Source organism: Hydra vulgaris, chromosome 15 (genome assembly GCF_038396675.1).
Source record: "Hydra vulgaris chromosome 15, alternate assembly HydraT2T_AEP".
Lineage (NCBI taxonomy): Eukaryota > Metazoa > Cnidaria > Hydrozoa > Anthoathecata > Hydridae > Hydra > Hydra vulgaris.
Window position 1 is genome coordinate 31,243,158 of NC_088934.1, and position 20,295 is coordinate 31,263,452.

Genomic DNA, 20,295 nt, shown 5'->3' on the forward strand with positions numbered 1-20,295 from the left:
ATTAAGATGTTCTATTATCCTCAAATAGTTAAAGAACTACCCTAATTTCATTAGGATAATCTTTATTCAAGAACTGAAAATATAATTACTTAACAAAATATATGTTTTTCAATAAAGTTTATATTGATTTCATAGGTTTTATCTATACATTTATTCTATCCATCTATAAAGGTTTTAATTATATTACGGTACCGTAATATAATTAAAATTTGAACAAACGTTTTATTACCACCAAAAATAACAAAAAAATCCCAGCAGAACATGCTGTTTGCTCAGCAAATTGCTGCTAGTAAACAGCTCAATAAATTTGTTTTTTGTCAACAGTAAATCAACGAACGCTCAGTGTTTGTAAATAAACGTTGATTTGCTGTTGATAACATTGCTGTTGCTACAACATCCATTTATAGTTGATCGCCGTTGATCGCTAATGTCAACGCAAAATCAACGTTGATCAACATCAAATCAACGCTTCATTTTTTAGAGGGCAGTTTAACACTACTTTTTTCATTTTGTAAGAGATATGGATTATACATTCTAAAAACCTTATCCAAACATGCAAAGTTGAAACACCATGTCTAATATTGCCTTCTAAAGTTTTTTTTTTAAACTTTTTAAGATAGATTGTTCATTTTGGTTGGATATACATCACACACTGAATAGCATTGTTAAGAGTTAGTAGCTGTGGAAATAATAGTTGAAATTTTTCCATCTATCACTATTATATTTACAATAGGTTGTACTACAACTTCCTTCATTGTACCGTCCTCCAATAAAACAGATACATTTGATGATGTTATATTTTTAATAGAAGCTATAATTGACTCATATTCTGCAAGAACTACTTCTTTTGATTCTTTTCTATATTTAAATCTAAGAGGCATACAGTAACTTGTTGCTGATGGTTTTGGATTTCTCTAAACAACCTGTTTTTTCTCATCTTTGAAACAATATAGTTCTACAGGAACAAAGCAAGTTATGAAAAGCGATTCATCAGTATTAAGTTCACTTATATGATCTGACTGTTGTTTATAAACAAATTGCCCTGTTGCACCATCAAAGTCAGCTTTGTATATTAGAATTAGCCTAATACACCCTTTAAGCACAGGCAAATTCAACACAATAATATTCATGATCGCATGAGTGCCGAACATCCACAAAATTTTATATCCGCCATGATGGGTGGCAAAAAGGTGTAAACAAATGACAAATGGTAAAAAGCTGTTGCGCACCATACTGTGAAAACAGAAAAATTAAAGATAGCGCAATTCCTTTTCATAGGTTTCCGAAAGAAGAAGAGCGAAGGAGATTATGGATTGCTTTCTTAAATTGAAAGATTTTGCCATATTTGGAGTTGACTTACATTTGCAGTGAGCATTTTATTATTGGTGAGTCAAATCTCCTTTGCGTGGATTTATTAAATGTGAAAAATATAAACACACAAGCACTTATAAATTTACATATACATACATGCATATATATGTATATATATATTTATATACAACAATATATATATTTATATATATATATACATATACATATATATATGTTTATATATATATATATATATATATATATATATATATATATATATATATATATATAAAATAAAAAGTTGTTGAAAAAGTGCTTATTGAAGAAAATAGTATTAACAGTTGTTTGCAATAAGAAATTGTTAAAGAATCTGAAACTGTCAAAAATATAAGGGAGTTGAAAGAAGTAAACAAGAAGTTTAAAAATTCAATTAAAAAAATAAAAGAAGACAGTCAAGCAGAAATTGAACTTCTTCAATAGGAAAATATGAAATCTAAATATATCATACAAAAACTAAAGAATATAAATACTGCACTCGTCAAGAAAAACAAAAAATTTTAAAATCAAATTGATGAGACTACTTTTAAACTAATAAAAGGCAAAAATAAAGTTCAATTTTATACAAGTCTTCCTGATATACATGTTTTTAAACATGTTTTTAACTTAATTGAAAACTATGCGCCAGCTAATAATGCTTCAACTATGACAAAGTCGCAAGAATTTTGTATTGTTTTAATGAAACTGCATCTAAATTTGCTGGAACAAGATACAGCGTACAGATTTGGTATAAGTCAACCAACCATATCACGAATCTTTGAAAAATGGTTTCTTGTAATGGCCAGAGAGAGATTTAACTAGGAGAACAATGCCAACTTGTTTTCGAGAATTTCTTCCTAAATGTGTTGTAATTATTGATTGCTTTGAGATTTTTATTGAAAAACCAAAAGATCAGACAGCTAGTGCTCAAACTTTTTCAGAATATAAATACCATAGTACTGTTAAAGTTTTAATTGACATTACTCCACAAAACTCAATATCATTTGTTGTAGCTTGGGACGGAAGAGTATCTAACATTTATATTACAGAAAATTCTGGAGTATTAAGTAATTTACTTATTGGTGATCAGGTGTTAGCAGACAGAGGTTTTACCATTGCAAATTCCGTTGTTTTATACTGTGCAGAACTAAAACTTCCTGCTTTTACACGAGGAAAGTCTCTGTTATCTCAAATAGAAGTTGATTGGACACGAGAGATTGCCTGTGTACAAATACATGCCAAATGTTTAATTAGACTCTTAAGAAGTAAATACATACTTTTGAAAGGAATACTTCCTAATAAACTAATCAGTCGAACAGATGATGGAATATGTAAACAAAATGATATTCTAAGTGTTTGCTCTGCTTTATGTAACCTTTGTTCTGTAGTATTATTGATTGACTTTTATTTTAATATAATATGTTTTCTTTATAAATTTATAAATGTAGTATTATATTAATTTATTCATTTAAAACTTTTTTTTTTAATTCTGGTTTTCTTTTGGCAACAATATGGGCAAAACCATTTTCCAATTGGTTTGCTTGTGAGTCCAAGACAATTAAGATGGTAGGTTTTTATAGCGCCAGTTAAATCGCAAGTACATATTGTTTCAAAATTGCTACTTTGTTTTACTGCCCCAATATTTACAATTGTATTATTTCTAGAATACCATTTAGCAAGGAGTTCAGGCAATATCTCTAAAATAAAAAAATCTCTTGCTTTGTTTAAGTTTTCAGAGTGGAATTCTTTATCAACATAAATTTTTTCAATTAGACTAGCTTCACCATCATACGCAATAAAATAGCAAATCGGAATATTTAAAATTAACATTTGTAGCTGAACTTGATAATAATAATGAGTTCTTTTTAAATAATGTTTTCCATCTTTAATTTTCATGGAAAACTCTTTATCATTATTTGCCAGTTCAAAGACATTTTTTTTTGTGCATTTAAATGGACATTTTATCTCAACTATGTATTCATGAGAACAGCATGTACATTTCATAATACCATCAGGAGTTGCTCCGAGGTATGGCCATCTGTGTGTTCTAAGCAATCCACAATCAAAAATTTCAATATTTTTGTGAGTTGTAATAGATGTAATTTTAAATAGTTTTTAGCTACAATTTCATTATCACAGCCATTCTTTGTTGCTTTGGTAATAACTTTATTTTCTGACGGATAATAAATTTGCATTAATAAATTTTTAGAAGGCATGGCTTTATTTAAATGACAATAAGCTTTAAATTTACTTGCTGTTATAAACCCTGCACGTGCTCTAAACCATAACTTGATTAAGATTGATTTTTTGCATTTATAACTTCACCATCTTCTTGAACCCTAACCCATACCCTTGTTGGAGTTGAAGAACAAATGCTCTGACGATGGCTTACACGACTGGTAACAATATATATAGACCATGAATGAACTTTACAAGAACGTTGTGAACAAGACTACTGGTTACAGAGTTGTAAGATTCAAGACCTTTAAACTTTAAAAGATTTTAAACTAGAACTTGTAAACTGACTTGGAAAGTTGATTAGATAGCTGTATATATCAGCAAAAGCTAGATTAGCCCATTTGTCTATGTTATTAGTTCACAGTCTTTTTCTGATAAAGAATATGGATAAAAAATAATCTCTAGAACTGATAATTTTTCTTTGTATCTCTTTTTTGCTTAATTGTAAGCAAAGAAGAATTTAAATCAATTTCAACAGATAGACTTTTAGTATCTAATATTTGTTTACATTTTTTTGCCACCCATCATGGTGGATACAGAGTTTTGCGGACGTTTGGAGCTTATATGAATATCATGAATAAGCTGAACATAATGTTGGTGTAGTACGAAAAAGAAGATCTTGTAATGGTACCTCTGCAGAATAGTCACCGACCTGAATATTTTCAGGGTAGCATTTATTTTTAGCCTCTTTTACTATATGATATGATGGGTATAGAGAGTTGAATTAAAGAGCATTATTTCTTAAATGCTAATAAGTTTCTTGGAATAAATTAGCATCTAAGACTAACACTAAGGACTGTTCCTATGTAAAAGACTAACACTAAGGACTGTTCCAACAAAGAATTATCATGTCGATAATTCTTTGTTGCAAATTTTTTTAACAACTTTTGCATCTGTAAATCTTTTATCTTTTTTCAAACTTACTCGCTGCATATACAAGTTTTTTCAAATTGTATTTATCCGAAGGCTTAGAAACTATATGATCTTTTGTTTACACATACGCATCTTCAAACAAAACTGAAAGGCGTCCACCTTAAATTATAACAATAAGTTAACAACTTATTATTTAATAAGAATAGAAATAAGTTGCATAAATTATAATAAATTTTATTCATAGTTAAAGTAAACATACCACAGGTTTTTTTTCAAGCTTTGTTTTTTCCAGTCAAATATAATTTCCTCTAACCAATTTTTTTTTTTTTTTCCAAATACTGCACTCGTTCTATTTAATTTTTTCCACTTTTTTTTGGCTTTATAAATGATTTTCGAAATAATTGAAGATTCTTCAAAATTGCTTTCGGAAACTAAAGTTAAAATTTTCGCATGTATATCATTATTTTGCAGCAAATTATTTTCCGGTCATTTGAAAATGGATCTTTGATCCATTTTCAAATGGCTATTATTTCAATTTAATAATTTTTTGTTATTTTGTTATAAAGTAAATTAACCACTTTAACCACATAATTTACTGCTTTTCCTTTATTTCTTATTGGTTGTTGTCCCGTTTTTTTTTTTTTTTTATCGAATATGTTTTATTGTTTGCGGAAATTTTAAAATAAGTAATAAATAAATAATATTGGTAGTGACTCAAACTTGTACAAGGTACAAATTCATAGTTTTGTATTTTATTTAGTTTTTATTATTTTAAAATGATAGCATAAAAAATGACAAATAATGATTTCAAAGTGATCTAAAAGTTTATTGAGAGAATACTAATCAGTAACTAGAAATAAAAAAAATGAAAATTATCTTTTTTAAAACTTATTAAAACTTAAAGTCTATTTTAAATCTTATCAAAACTTCAAGTCTGTAAAAAAGTTATTATGAAGTCAAACTACAGTTATTTTGTTTTGATTTTTCTTAAATTTATTATTATCGATAAAAAATGCAATAATGAGAATTGTGGACGTAGTTATTTAAATTTAAAATTGTATTTGTTTAGGCAGCTATAGGCAGGTAGTTTTTGAACCACGAGATCAACATCATAGTGGTGTTTAATGATATATAACTTTAGGCAGTTGATACAGGTTGATCCATTGGTTTTAAATGATATATTTAAAAGTTTTTTTTGTCTTTTTTTACTCAAAATAAAAGATGTTTTCTTTGTTAAAAACATTTATATAAAGTGCAAACAAAATGGTCTTTTTATTTAATTTAAATATTCACACAATAATATATAAGTTATTTATACAGTAATAAAATAAACTTAAAGTTCTTTAAGAAATAAAAGTTATAAAAAAATATAAAAAAAGAAAATTTTCACACTTTTTGTTTTTTTTTGATGAAAAGTTTTCAAGGCAATATTTAAATAACAAATATGATATTTTATTGCAAAAATATTTTCTAATAAAATATAATTTCTGGCTTAATAATATGTCGAAGGATTCTTGCCATTTTTTCAATTTCAAAACTTTTTTGTTTGGTTTTACCACACTTTGATCCATTGTGCATCATTAAGACTCGAAACCTTCTTGATATCTTTAGATTTTACATAAGTTTGCTTCTGACAAATTTCTTTGTTTTTTAAACCAATTTAACAACTTTATTTATTATTCATAATGCTATTTCATTTTTTAGTTATAAAAAAAAAAAGTATCTTTAACAAATTTTTAATTTCTAAGTCAAAATCTGTGAATTGACAAATTGTATCTATTAAAGTTAAACTTAATTTAAAAATTGAAAAATCATGTATTTTTTGAGTTTGTTTTAATAAAACTTTAATTTGTTTTAAAAAAATTTATATTGTTAAGTTTGTTTTTTACTTATTGAAAAAAGGGTTGTACCATTTTAAAGTTTTTAATGTTTTAACCATCATTTTTGAATTTTCACCTTGAAAAATACAAATTTTTATCACTATTAAACAATTATTATGGAAGTAAAAGCTAAAAAATATTATGGAAGTAAAAGGTAATTGTGTGACAAGGTATTTTAAAAAAGAATGCTACTGAAAATTTTGCTGAGTTTATCTCCAATAAAATTTTGTCAAAGCAATTTAGTTAGATTTATCACTTGTAATTAACATTTATATAGTAATGTCCAATCCGGTCAGCTGATACTTTTTTAACAATAGCAACATGTCTTTCAACACTTTGACTTTGACATGGTATGTCTAAAAGTTGCAAAGGTTTTTTTTCATATTTTATTATTTTTGATTCTGTTTTATTACTAAGTAAAGGCGGAGATGTGACTTTTTTTCTAGTCTATCATGTTAGTATTATCATTTGAAAAAGTATTGAGTGTTTTTGGTAGTTCAAAATTCCTTTCTTTACTTTCTTTGTTAAGCCGAGCTTCCAATATTCTATCGATTGCAGTTTTGCAAGCTTCTTGTCGTTCATCAGCTAACATGTTTAAAATTTTTTTTGGATATGCAAAAAAAGAATTTGTATTAATTTGTATTCTTTGAGCTAGAATTTATATTCTTTGAGCCATGACTTGCAGATGGTATCATTTGATGTAAAATCAAGCAGGAGCATACACATTTAAACTTATGTGTACAATATCAACTAATGTGGCATCAAGATCGACAGTCGAAACATATAAACGCAATACTCTGTTGGCTCATGTAAACTATCTTGCATTGTGTAATGGTCCAGGAAAATGATGCTGAAGCAATGGAGAAACATGTCCAGAAAAAAAGGCATGACAGATAATATTAATCTTCACTTAATTCTGCTACAAATCCCTGAGGAATCAATCCCAAATTTTCCTGAACAGGAAGAAATTACAGAAAACCAAATCATTTCTTGTTCAGCAAACTCTTGTAACTTTTGCTTCCTTTCATAAGTTCTTTTCTTTTTTGTTGAAACAATTTTATCAATAAATCCTAATTAGTTTGTTCTCTTCTTCTGCCCAATAAAATCTTCTCATTCTAAAACAGGTTTTTTTATGTCGCATTTACAATCTTTGCTGTTAATACCTCTATTGTAGCATGTGCATGAGCAAATGTCAGACATTTCATTTCAAGGTTTTTTTATCTTTTTATGATTTGTCACTTTCTCTTCTGTTAACATGAGTTTTGTACAGAAGTTGAGCCATTTCTAGGAGGCGCTAAACCTCAAGACAGATTCCATTGTGACTTATGGTTGAAAAAAAAAATTTGTCCCATATTCGACATATTCTTCTGAAATTCTTTGACACAACACTGCCAGTGCCTTTCTTGGTGCTCCATTAAGATTCTCATCTTGTCGCAAAAAGCATATAGTGATTAAACACACCGGCTTTAGTAGTAGTCATCGATTCATTAAATCTTGTTGATTATCCAAAAGTAAGATTGGCAGTGGCATTCTGTGTTGCCATTAAAAAGTACTTGCAAGAACTTGATATGAATCTTTACATAGAAACAGCAAAAAAAAATACTGTAACATCAGTGAAAATGATAACAAAAAATGTCAAATAAGTTTGTTATATAAAATTTTTAAACGAATGCACATGATGTGCGCGTGTAGCGCAAGACATGTGTGTGTTGCACAAACGAGAAAATAGGTAAAAATGATCATCGCAACAATCTGAACTCTGTACACTTTGTGAAAACTGAAATTAAAAAAAAGTTCTTTATTGACCTGCCCTAATAAATCTATAAAAATATATTATATAAATATATATATATATATATATATACATATATATATATATATATATATATATATATATATATATATATATATATATATATATATATATATATATATATATATATATATTTATACATATATATATATATATATATATATACATATATATAATACATACATATATATATATATATAAATATATATATATATATATATATATATATATATATATATATATATATATATATATATATATATATATATATTTATAATTATATATATATATATACAGTATTGGACAAAACATTTGCAACCAACATCGAACAATGCTAAAAAGTGTTGCTAATTTTACATGTCTTAAAAACGAAACGAACTATACTACCACAGCAAACAGTTCAGGAGTCTGGAGTCATAGCACGCCTTGACATGAGCAATCAGCTGACAGGTGACAGCACACAGGCAGAATTTCGTTGACAAGTGCCATTTTGCATCGGACAAAACAAGTCCAACTTTATTGGTTTGTTTTGATTTCTTAAGTTTGGTCCGTGTCAACGTCACGGAAGTTTTTTAAGAATTAAAGGAAGTATCCAGAAGTTTCCAGTAGTTTCCGGAAGCATGCAGAAGCTTCCAGAAGTTTCCAGAAGAAGCATCTGGAAGCATCCAGTAGCATCCAGAAGTATCCAGAAACATTCAGAAGCATCCAGACGCTTCCAGAAGCTTCCAGAAGCATCGAAAAGAAGCATTTAGAATCTTTCAGAACAGGCTCACACAGGTTCATTTTACTATATAAGAGACATGTAAATCGACATGTAATTCAGTCAGTATATGGAAGTCAATCAGTCAGTAATATCAAGACAGTTTATCAAAGTGTGTTTTATCAAAGTATTTTATCGAAGAACATCAATACAAAAAGTGAAATACAACAAGTGTTTCATTACATCAATACAGTCCACATCGAACCAAGACGTTGTGTTCCACAGAGTATTATTGTATCATCATAAGGTAAATGTAACACGGTAAGCCTTGAGAAGCATGATTATTTATTTTTATTATTTTTATGACTTCAAGTGCAAAAATGGCTCCCGACAGTCTGGGATTGCAACTAAGAAAGAAAATTATTGGCGATTACGTAAGTGGAATTTCACAAAAAAGTATTTGTGATATATATCGCGTGAAAAAATGGAATGTATCAAGACTATGTTCCAAATATCGTTCTACGGGGAAGTTAGCAGCAGATAACAAAGGTGGAAGACCGCGTTCCACCACTTTTAGAGAGGATTCTATGATCCCTGGATATCATCAGTCGAGATACAAAAGCAATTAGAGCTGCCTGTATTGGACCGAACAATCAGACGACGTGCTGTTGAAGCCAGATTGTTTTCTCGACACCCTGCAAAGAAACCGCTGATTTCACTAAAAAACCAGAAGAAAAGACTCCTGTTTGCTACATCTCCTATTGACTGGAATGTGCAGAAATGGCGAACTGTCCTGTTCAGTGATAAATCTAAGTTCAACATCTTTGGGAGCGATGGCATTTGCCGTGTATGTTGACTGGCTGGAAAACACCTATATTTACGTTACTTTCATAAGACCGTGTAGCATGATGGAGGCAATGTAATGGTCTGGCGGTGTTTTTCTGCTAATGGTCAAGGTCCAATACATTGAAACGATGGAATAATGGACCGTTTCATATAAAAAATTATCCTGAAAGATGTTATGTTACCTCATGATGAATGGAATATGCCAATAAAATGGGTTTTTCAGCAAGACAACAATCCGAAACACACTGCATAAGTAGTCAAGCATTTGTTTTAAGAAAACCACCTATTGGTGATGGATTGGCCGCCTCAATCTCCGGATCTCAACCCTATTGAGAACCTGTGGGAGATCGTCAACCGCAGATTTAATCGTGAAGGTGTTCGTAATAAGGATTAACTGTTTGAACAAATCCAAATGGCCTGGGCAGCGATTCCACAAAGTTTCATTGATCACCTGATCGAATCTATGCCTCGAAAATGCAAGGCTATGATCTATAGCAAAGGATTCGGCACGAAATATTGATAGCGAAATACAGTTTGGTTAACATTTTGTCGAGTTGCCCTTGTTTTGTCCAGAAGGAAATCAACTTTTTTTAATACTTTTGACTAAATTAATAATTTTTGTGTACAAATAATGAACTTTGTGATGAATAAAACTTTGTCTCTAAACAGTTACATAGTTATTTCTCTAAATTGAAAAAATGCAGCACTTTTATATAAAGAAACTAAATTAGCATTATTAGGTTGCACTCTTTTTGTCTGATACTGTATATATATGTATATATATATATATACATATATATATATATATATTTATATATATATATATATATATATATATATATATATATATATATATATATATATATATATATATATATATATATATATACAGAGTGTTTATCAGGAATAAAATTTATACCGCGTTTCCATCAGATTGGGAATTTAGGCTGATGTCGGCTTGGCTAGTAAGTAAAAAAAAAAAGCAAAAGCTCCATCATTTCAAAAGTTTCTTAGATTAATTACAATAACCTTGTATGGCTGTAAATTCAGAGTTCTTTCTTATTCCTTTACTTTTTTTTATTATAAGTATAAAATTTAAATTTGTACAACAGAACTTTTAGATTAGTTTAAATTGCAACAAACAAATATTTTAAAAACACAGTTGGAATACAAATAAATCACCGTGAATATTTCATGAAAAAAATTACAAACAATAAATATTCACCAATAGTCTGTAGTCTCAAATAAAAAAATCAAAATATGAGATTTATGTTGTAAACTATCAATTTACAACATAATTCTCATATTTGGATTTTTACGTTTTAACTCGTCGACAAAGTACTCTAACAAATCATCGTCAAAACACTCCTTCGGACCTTCTATTGCAATCATCATCAAGCTTTCTAATGTGCTTTGGCTTAGCTGATTTCGAAGACGGTTCTTAACTATTTTTAATTTTGAAAAAAATCTTTCAACGCAAGCTACACTCAAAGGAAATATAAGGAGTAACTTAGTCAAAAACATACAATTAGCATAAACACTTATCAAAACAGGGTCATTATTAATCACCTTCCATATCTCTTGAGGCGTAAAATTGTTTCTTGACTTAATTAAATTTTTTACTATCTCTTGATCTTTTTCTTTTGATATACATATATCGAAACTGTTTTCCCATTCTCGGCGTTTATTAAATAACATAATTTTGAAACTTTCAAATTCGGTTTTTGTCTCAGTTTCTGAGATATCTGGAACTTGAACGTGTAATGCTCCAAATTGGTTACTGCTTTTTGGTTTGCCATAGTGAGCTATAAGTTGCTCTAAGCTTTCTTCACCATAACTAGAAAGTTGGCTGAGTGTTTTAGGCAATCGTCTTAGGTCAAAAATCGAAAGCAATTGCCAAAATTCCATTTGCGCCAAAGTGCTTTTTAGTTCACTTTTAAAACTATTTACAAAAGATCTAAAAATGTTTAACTCAAACTCACTTAGGTAAAAGTTTTTATTTTTTTTTAATTGGCTTGTGGCTGGTAACGAAAAAATTATTTCATCAATTATTTTCCGTGAAATAGTTTCGTCGAGTACCCGAAACTAAATCATTTAAACTATGATTTGCTTGATTAACATAAGTTGAAATGTCGCTGAGACTAATTCCTACTTGCGAACTTTGTAGTGCTAGCACAAGTAGGCGAATGGCTTCAAACGCATCTAAGAGCATTAATATTTTTGCAATGTTAGATTGTGAACTTGCTTGTATAAATAGCCCGAGTGCTTCTGCTTCTTTTCGTTCGGTGTAACATGTTGACAAAGCTTGTAAAATTGGTTTATAACCTTTGAACACAACTAAACAAGCTCGATCGTGTGCAATCCAATGAGTTACACTTGGACACACTGGAACTATGGATTCTAGTTCTCCATAGATTTCGGAGCATTCTTGCAACAAATGCATGGCTAGTGTGCGGTATTTAAAAAACTTCCATAGGTTAAGTAAAAAAATATCTACCTCCATAATAGTAGGAAAGTCTTTCAAAATATGTTTAAAACATAACGCAAGTTTGTGACTTGTACACCCAATCCGAACACACAGTGGCACAGCATCTTCAATGTAAGTTTTTAAACCTCCTTTTTCACCAAAATTGACGCTTGTTGTGTCCATTCAAGCAAAGCAAGCATTTTTAAATGAGATGTTGTTAGCTCTAAAAAAATTTTGAGTAACATCAAAAACATTTGGAGCTAATAGACTAGAACCGGTGAGCTTACTTAAAGGAACTATCCCTATAAAATGTTCTTTAACGATGCCGTTGTGTTCGAAAGTGGCATGTTTAGTTAACTGTTCAATCAAAGTAATGTCAGAAGTTTCATCCGAATAAAAAGAAAAACTCCCACCTCTTCTAAGTGACTGGAGTAAAGGATTTTTGACAAATTCAAAGATAATGTTTATATACTTTGCAATATATTTTGGAGACATATATGTTGCATTTGCTGGGCCAGACAAAACGTGCGCCTTAACTTCCTTACAACCACACGCAGCAATAAGTTCAATAGTGTCTGAAAAATTATGAGTATGTGCCCAGTTTTTCCTGATTAACAAATGTGTGACTCTAAAGAAGGTTATAATAACGAAGCGAGAGTTACTTGTTTTTAATGTTTCTTTTGCAAGAGTATTTTCACGCAGCATTTTCCAGATACTCGAGTCTTGTTTAGATATTTCATCAAAAGCTTGTTTATTTTTTAAAGCTATAGTATGCCTATGTGTATTTAAGTGATCTTTTGCACGCTTCGAGTGGTGATCTGCAAATTTGCCAGAGTTTTCAATAAATGCACGATTACTTTTTTTTCCAGGGGCAAACGATATGCAAACTTTACAAAACCAACCTTGTTTTGATGACGAATAAAAAAACTCGGTAAAAAACATCTTATACTTTTCTGTTGTTTTATTTCGAATGGTCATCTACATTTTTGATTGGTATTTGTGCTGGTGTGACTTTGTTTTTTTTTCTTTTTCCAAGAACTGAAGTTAAAGGAACTGCGTATACATCGTTTTCGCTTTCAGCTAATGTAGGCTGATGAGGACTTTTACTTATTGCTGATGTAGGCTGAAGAGGACTTTTATTTACTACTGATTTAGACTAATGTGGACTTTCACTTACTGATGATGTAGACTGATGAGGACTTTCACTTACTGCTGATGTAGGCTGAAGAGGACTTTCATTTACTACTGATTTAGACTAATGTGGACTTTCACTTACTGATGACGTAGACTGATGAGGACTTTCACTTACTGCTGATGTAGGCTGAAGAGGACTTTCATTTACTACTGATTTAGACTGATGAGGACTTTCACTTACTGATGACGTAGACTGATGAGGACTTTCACTTACTGCTGATGTAGGCTGAAGAGGACTTTCGTTTACTACTGATTTAGACTGATGAGGACTTTCACTTACTGATGATGTAGACTGATGAGGACGTTCGTTAACAATAGATGCAGGCTGATGAGGACTTTTGCTTACTACTGATTTCTATTGTTGACTATAGTTTGCACACTTGTTGTTTCTTTATGTTTCTCAAATAACGTTACAATATTTTTTGATTGAATTTTGTTATATTTTTTTTTAAATAGTATTTTCCATTATTTGAAGGCATTTTTGTTGTCGCTTTTATTTTATTGACTTAAATCGAAATTACTAATAGAACGTCAAAGATTTCAAGAATATCAAGGTCTTTGAAGCGAAACGTTTTTCAATAGAATGGAAATTTGTTCGAATAGAATGGATAAAAAGTTAAAAAAATTTGCGTTGTTAAAAAAGGTTTCGTTACTTTAGTCAAATAAAACGTCTATATTTTATGAGTAAATTTTTTGGTCAAATAAAATGTTTGTAAGAAAAACTTTCACTGTATTTTACAGTTAAATTCAATAAACAACTACGGCCGGGGGAGATTCGCAAGTAAATCATAGTGACTAATTTCTCTAAGTTGTAACTTTGAGTAAAATGTGTAAATTTAAAAAAAAATTGATTTTTGTATTTATTAATTTTGTTTTAGTAAATTAAACTTTATGTTTATTAAAATTTTTCTTTTGTAAATTTAAAAAAAAATTGTAAAAACTTATGTAAATGTAGTATTCTTTTTTTGTTTTACGCAAATAATTTATAACATTTGCAAACACAAATGATTTAACTTAATAATAAAATGCTTACACTAAAATGCTTTACCAGCAAATTTAATTTACTAACAGAATTTTTAATTACCTTAATAAAAACTTTTTATTCTTTTATTTAATGAAATTTTGAAATGACATTTACATCCACCAAAGTCATTTTTTGAATAATTACTGTGCTAAAATCTTTGTTATATTCTTAACTAAAGATAAACAGCATTCGTTAGTTTAAAATTTTTGTATTGTAAATAAAAAGTCTAAAATAAAAACACGAATAAAAAAACAAAGTAACAAGCGAAATAAAAAATCCAAAGAACAACTGACGTCTTCAATTAGAAAATACAGTTTTTATTTTATTTTTGAAGAAATTGCCGCGCTTTTTGAATGACTTTTAATTGAGTGACTTCCTTCGCTTTTTCATTAGTAAAGAAAGTAATTGTTTTCGTTCAACTAAATTATTTTCTTCATTTACTAAGTATTTCTACATTTCTTGCGTAAAACTAAAAATCTAAGTCTGTTAATAACAGGATTAAAGGTTGTTTTTTTAATAATTTTTTGAACTTTGGGAAATTTAAAAAAATTGGGAATTCCGGTGTTATACGCGGTGCCACCAGGCTAGTTAACACTCTGATATATATATATATATATATATATTTATATATATATATATATATATATATATATATATATATATATATGTATACATATATATATATATATATATATATATATATATATATATACCTAATGATAAAATGAAATAATTAATTGTAATATATTTAACTATAAAATTATTAATTGGCTATAGCATATAATAATTTGATTGTAATTAAATTATAATGTTATAATATTTATTATTAGTTTATTGTAATTTTATTATAAATATCATAAATTGGTATGATTCTTTAATTATATTTGTTAAAAACATTTAAAGTATAATTTGGTTATGTCTTTATTTATTTATATTAAATTTATTTGTTTTTTTATATTATGATTAGTTTATAAAAAAGAATTAAAAATTAATTTTAGTTGATGGGAATTGGAGCAATTGGACAACTGATGAATCATGCTCAAACTCCCTTTGTATTTGCTCTATTAGACTAGAGAGGTATTGTAACAATCCTGCACCAGCTGATGGGGGATGTGATTGTCTTGGTATAAATGTGCGATACCTTGAAAACAATAAAATATGTCAAGGTGAATGTTTTTTATGTTTTTAAATGTTTTTTTGTAATGTTTTGTTTTAAGTTAAGTTAAAACGAAATTTTATGAATATAAAAAACTTTTTTTTTTTACAGTGAATGGTGGATGGACCCAATGGTCTTTGTGGTCATTATGCAGTCAACCGTGTCAAGATGGTGTAAAAACAAGATATCGTAGCTGCTTAAATCCATTACCAAAGTATGGAGGTTTACCATGCAATGGAAGTAATACAGATGAAATAACTTGCTCTTTAAATAAATGCAATAGTATGTCTAATTAAAAACAATATTGATACTTAATTTTTTCAAAACATTAGAAGCAATAAAACTTTTAGTTAGTTTCACATCTAATTTACATAGCACTATATTGATTTTTTAAACTTGTGAAATAAGATGCTTTTGTTAAAAAAAATTGAAATCTTTTGTTAAAAAAAATTGAAAAATTAAAAAAAAAGTAGAACCGCATACTCGCTGTCTTTAACTCCCCCTTTCCCTTCTCTCTCTCTCTCTCTCTCTCTCTCTCTCTCTCTCTCTCTCTCTCTCTCTCTCTCTCTCTCTCTCTCTCTCTCTCTCTCTCTGTCTATATATATATATATATTTATATATATATATATATATTTATATATATATATATATTTATATATTTATATATATATATATATATATATATATATATATAATATATATATATATATATATATATATATATATATATATATATATATATATATATTTATAGAGAGAGAGAGGGAGAGAGGGAGATATTAAGCTATAGGTACGTATACAGGGGTGTACACTCAGATTTTTAGTTAGTTGGTCCCCAGAAGGGTGGCTGAATATGGCCAGTTTGCTAATTTTGGTCGCCCGCCAACATTTTGAGCTGCCTATTGTTTTTTTTTGTAAAAATTTTCACAGTCTGCAGATTTCTTGCATATCCTAGTCATGTTTTCATTATAGGGCTAAGAGTAGACTAGAAATAATTTTCGAAAATAAAAGTAATATTGTAAACTATTGGTAACATCCTCTTTTCTACTTTCAGATTTAAAATCCTTTGCTTTTAATATTTTGTAATTATCAAGATTATATATGTTACAGGAGCCTAAAAACTATTGATATTTTGAAAATATTATCAACTACTGTATTGCAATTAAATTTAGTTTTAAATCTCGCTAAAAATTTAGTTGAAAAAAATGCTTTTATATTTCCTTCGCTTATAATAATCTATGATGCAGATGATGGAGTCTGTGATGGAGAGATTTATATTTTACGTAATGAATTAGTTAGCAGACGATTAGAAAAAAATTGTAATAAAAATTGCAAAACTATTTTACATTTATTTGAAACTAAATTTTACATTTAAAATTTTACTATTATACATTCCATTAAAACTAAATTTAATTTTTTAAATCGTATTTAATTTAAAGTCTGTTAAAATTAAGTTTTATTTTTATAAAATAATTTGCTTCTTCTTTTCTGCTTTAATTTCTGCTTTTTTTTACGACCTCTGAATAAATGTCACTTGAATGATGATAAAACTTTTTTTTTTACTTATAAACTTAATTACAATTATTTAAATATATATTATGGATATTTTGAGTTATTTTTTACGCCTGACTTCTGTAAGTAAATAAAAAAACCAAACTTTCATCCAATGTTTATTAAATTTACTGACCAAAGTAAACTACAATCAGTTTCTTTTTTTGTTGAAACTGTTGCAAGACTTCTGTTCTTAAATGCATTCCAACATCTGTTCTTCAATTTCTTACTTATGATATTTCTCCAATACTTATTAACTAAGTCTTTCATTTATCACTGAATGTGTCTCCTACTCTTTTTAAAACAGCATCTCTTATACTAATCCATAAAAATGACTATAAACATGACCACAATAGACCAGTATCATTATTATCTAACATTAGATATATTCTTAAATAAGCTATGCATTCTCATATCCATCACTTTCTCAACAATTCTAAATGTTTATATGGTTGTTAATTTGGGTTTATTTTAAACATTCTACTTTCTATGCTCTAATTAGCTCTTGAGAAGATTTTTGGCACAATTGATAGTGGTTTGTTTATATAGCATCCTTCAAGTGGTTTTCTCATGCCTTTACTATTGTTAGTATATTTGAATGATTTACTTTATTTTAATATATATTATGGATATTTTAACTTATTCTTTAGGCCTCTGTAAAAGTTTCCAATGTTTTCCAATCATTTTGATGGCAACATCAAGCATTCATGAATCACTTTTTAATTTCTTAAAAATTAAATAAAAAATTTGAAAGATAAAATTAACGGCATAATCTTTGTCAATATAAATATGTAAAGTATTTCTCTGCAAAAACTTATCATGATACAATAATTGGATTCAAAAAAAAAATACTCACACAAACTAATAATATACCATCTTTATTTCAATTCTATGTTCCCTAACATAATTTAAAATCAATATTCCATTATTCCATGTTCTCTTTTTATCTTTTTTATTGATGTTGTTTAGGATCAGTAAGAATGTTTCCTTATAAATCAAATTACCAGTTTACAATCTTTGTTCATAATAGTTATGACATTTCTTAAAATTAGATTTAACAATCAAAAATGTACTCCCTTAACTAAAAGTTTTAAAATTTTCAAATCAGATTATTCAAAATTTTAAAATTTCAAATATTTGGTTTTTCTAGAAGGATTTTTTATTTAATGAAGTGGTTGCACATAAGAGATTTGACTTTTAATAACTTTTATGACATTTTTGAAACCATAAACGTTAGATTTTTTATGTGTATTGTTTGAATATATCTGTTATTTGATATTATATTAAAACAAGTCATTGACTAAAGGAAAAATATTTTCTTAAATAATGCTATACCAAAGTTATGCTTTTTAAAGATAAGTTGTTATATTACATTAATTTTTTTTTATCAAATACATAAATTTAAAAACAGAATGAATATGCAATAAAAACCATCTCTGAAAACATCAATATACTTAATATTTGTAATAATATGTTTTATGCAAATAAAAGCTTCATTTTAAAAAACTATAAAATATTTTTGAATAATCATCTTTTTTAAATGTAACTAAATTTAGAGAAAAAAATATAGATTTTAAATAGCTTCATACTACCAATTAATTTATTAAATGTTTCTGAAATGTTTCTGAATGTAAATGAAATTAATTAATTAATGAAATTATTCTAAAATGTTAGTTATAGTTTACAATCAAAGTATTTGATTAGCAATAACAATAAAAACTGGACTAAAAATTTAGAGAAAAAAAATATAGATTTTAAAATGTTATTAAAGAATTTAAGGAAAGTAAAAACTCTAATAACTATACTGTTTAGAAAAGTTTAAGTGGAATCAAAATAGTTTTCTATAAACTGAGAGAATTGTGCTAAATTTGACCTTTATCAAAGCTCATCATAAAATAAAAAATATTTTAGCAGATTATATTAAATATTTAGGATAACCAAAATATTAATAAAAAATTTTCTAAATTGTTTGATATTACTTATATAAAAGATACATGACTAACAAGTGAAGACACAAAGATATATAATATGCCGATGGAAACCCAAAGAAGTGCAGGTTATTGTTCTAGTTAACTGAGCCAACAAAAGTTTATTCATCAAGGCGAATCTGAAACTTCCAAAGTGAAAAACCTGAATGACTCAATTACAGAAGATTTTGAAAACTGATTCTGATACTTTGACAATTGAGATACTAATTATTTATTTGATACTGATTATTTTATTTATTCTTGATACAGAAAACTTTACTAGCTGTAAAATTATCAACAGCTGAAATGTTATCTTTCAGAAATGTTGCTGTCTTTTGTAATTTTTTTAAAGATGTTTGATTAGTTGTAAGCACCCCTCAGTCATGCACCTCCCAGTCATGCACCACTCAGTCATGCACCCCTAATCAGTCATTAATATGTAGAGCAACTATAAGAAAAGCAACACTCGAAAATATCATTTCAACAAAATTTATAAAATGAAATTCGGTGTCTCTATTTTGATAGAAAATATTTTAAATGTTTTAAGCATGAACACCTAGTAAGGGTTCTGAAAAATGTTATTAAAAAAATTAGCTCTTTTTGTCTTAGATGGTAAAAAACAGAAACTTTTTTTTATTGAATTGGTGGAAGTTCTTAACCTTTTTGGTTATAAAACTTTATAAAAGTGATTATAACAGATATAACTGCTGTTATACTGGTAAAAATAAAAATGATACAGTACTAGACCTCAAAAAAATTTGGGTGAACTTGGATTTGATATTCCACAATAAGTTTCATGTAAATGTTATATTTTAGGTAGAGTTTTGAATTGGGTTGCTGATTCTGCATGTCAAGAAAAATCTGCCTGGCTTACGTTACTCTTCTGTTCAATTTATACTTGAAATTTATAAAATCATATAGCAGCATTTGACAACTAATATAAAACTTAATTTAAAACTTTTTCTTTAAAACAATTGAAACTTAAAACTTGAAAGCTTAAATAGAGAAATGATATATAACCTATTATTTACTTTTCTATGAACAAAAAAAAGAATATTTTTGTAAAATTAATGATCCCAATAATTTGCAATCTCTTCATTATTCATGATAGAATTTAGTAGCAATTTATTTTCCAGTTATTTTCTTGTTAGCTCATCTAGAGAACAACTAGAAGTAGTTGGTGTTATATAAAACCATTTGTAGACTATAAAACCGTCAATTATTGCAAACATCCAGCCC

At 27.8% G+C, this 20,295-nt stretch overlaps 1 protein-coding gene across 5 annotated transcripts in view; it reads left to right on the top strand.

Moving 5' to 3' along the window:
* LOC136091318 (fibrillin-2-like) overlaps positions 1–20,295 on the top strand; it is a 154,898-nt gene that overhangs the window by 124,077 nt on the left and 10,526 nt on the right. For all 5 annotated transcript variants that reach the window (XR_010643901.1, XM_065818736.1, XM_065818734.1 and 2 more), the window contains 2 exons: positions 15,381–15,548; positions 15,650–15,820. Coding sequence is in view for 4 of the 5 variants with exons in the window: in XM_065818736.1 (XP_065674808.1) it covers positions 15,381–15,548; positions 15,650–15,820 (339 nt within the window). In the remaining variant the exon portion in view is untranslated. The remainder of the gene's footprint in view (positions 1–15,380; positions 15,549–15,649; positions 15,821–20,295) is intronic.